This window comes from Penaeus monodon, chromosome 28 (assembly GCF_015228065.2).
Source record: "Penaeus monodon isolate SGIC_2016 chromosome 28, NSTDA_Pmon_1, whole genome shotgun sequence".
Lineage (NCBI taxonomy): Eukaryota > Metazoa > Arthropoda > Malacostraca > Decapoda > Penaeidae > Penaeus > Penaeus monodon.
In genome coordinates, this window is record NC_051413.1 from 952,587 (window position 1) to 953,690 (window position 1,104).

General features: G+C 36.1%; 1 protein-coding gene across 5 annotated transcripts in view; it reads right to left on the minus strand.

Annotated features, from left to right (window-relative positions):
• Positions 1–656: 656 nt before the first annotated feature.
• Positions 657–1,104, minus strand: part of LOC119591255 (bestrophin-2-like) — a 36,350-nt gene continuing 35,902 nt past the window's right edge. For all 5 annotated transcript variants that reach the window (XM_037939970.1, XM_037939972.1, XM_037939968.1 and 2 more), the window contains exon 8: positions 657–992. In XM_037939970.1, coding sequence (XP_037795898.1) covers positions 771–992 — 222 coding nt within the window. In that variant the 3' untranslated portion in view covers positions 657–770. The remainder of the gene's footprint in view (positions 993–1,104) is intronic.

The following is a 1,104-nucleotide window of genomic DNA, read 5'->3' on the forward strand; positions in this document are numbered from 1 at the left end:
TCTACTTTTGTTACTGCAAGGCTTGGCTACGATGAATAAAATCCACGTTTTTCTCTACTCTATAGATGGTTTTTTATTGTCTTCCCATCTCCTATATTCGTCCTTTTGTTACTTTACACTATATCTCAGTGGTTTTATCCCTTCGTCGTGAAAAACTAAAGCAAAATACCATTTTTTCTCTCTCTTTTCTCTATATTTTCTTTGTTCTGCTTGTTCTTACGTTTTCATTTAGCCTTTCATCTTTCTTTTATGTTCTGAAGCAGAGATACAGCTGACGATAAGTGATGACAAGTTAATAAGTTGATGATAATTACTTCATGATTAGGTAGAGTGTGACAATTTGATTGATATTACGTATCATTCGGACATGATATAAATTAAACCAGTCATATCCAATATATCTACAGGGTATCTCTTCAATGAAAAAAGTAGCTTGATAATTCACTCTTATGGATATCATTTTCCCCCACATCAGGTAAGTTCCGATTTCTATCAAAACGCTTTATAATTAATTATCAAAGTTTATTATGAAAAATATTGAAAGCGAGACAGATGGAAAGCGTTTTATGCCGTACAACAATAATACACATTTAGCACCTATAATTTGTCATTGTTAGTAACATATTCCTACTACTACTCAAAAGTAAAAAAAAATGTTTCTAAAATACAGTAAAAAGGTAGACCGATAATAACTTTACACCGCTTAAACACCCACAGAACGCATAATAAAATGAAATAAGCGTAAAAAATTATAAGCTATCTGTGGCAACTCAAACGTCATTCTGCATATTAATCTCGTTCATCTGGCAAGTCACGTAGGTTACGCTGCTGCTAAGTGTCCTGACGGGGCTGTCGGGCTTCACTAAAAAGAAGTCCTGGCTCTCCACTTCCTCTTCGTCGACGACTTCTACAGGTGTGGTGAGGTCCTCCTTCTTCCCTTGGAGAACGGCGGGGAGCTCGTTTGGCGAAGGCTCCGTCAGCATGCGCGAAATCTGGCGAAAAGTGAGACAGAATGATGAAGAATTGAAAGTTGTTCTCAAATGCTTTCAGTTATTTATAGGGAAGAAGGTTAGAGTAAGATTAAATTTCCAAGAGAAAAATGTG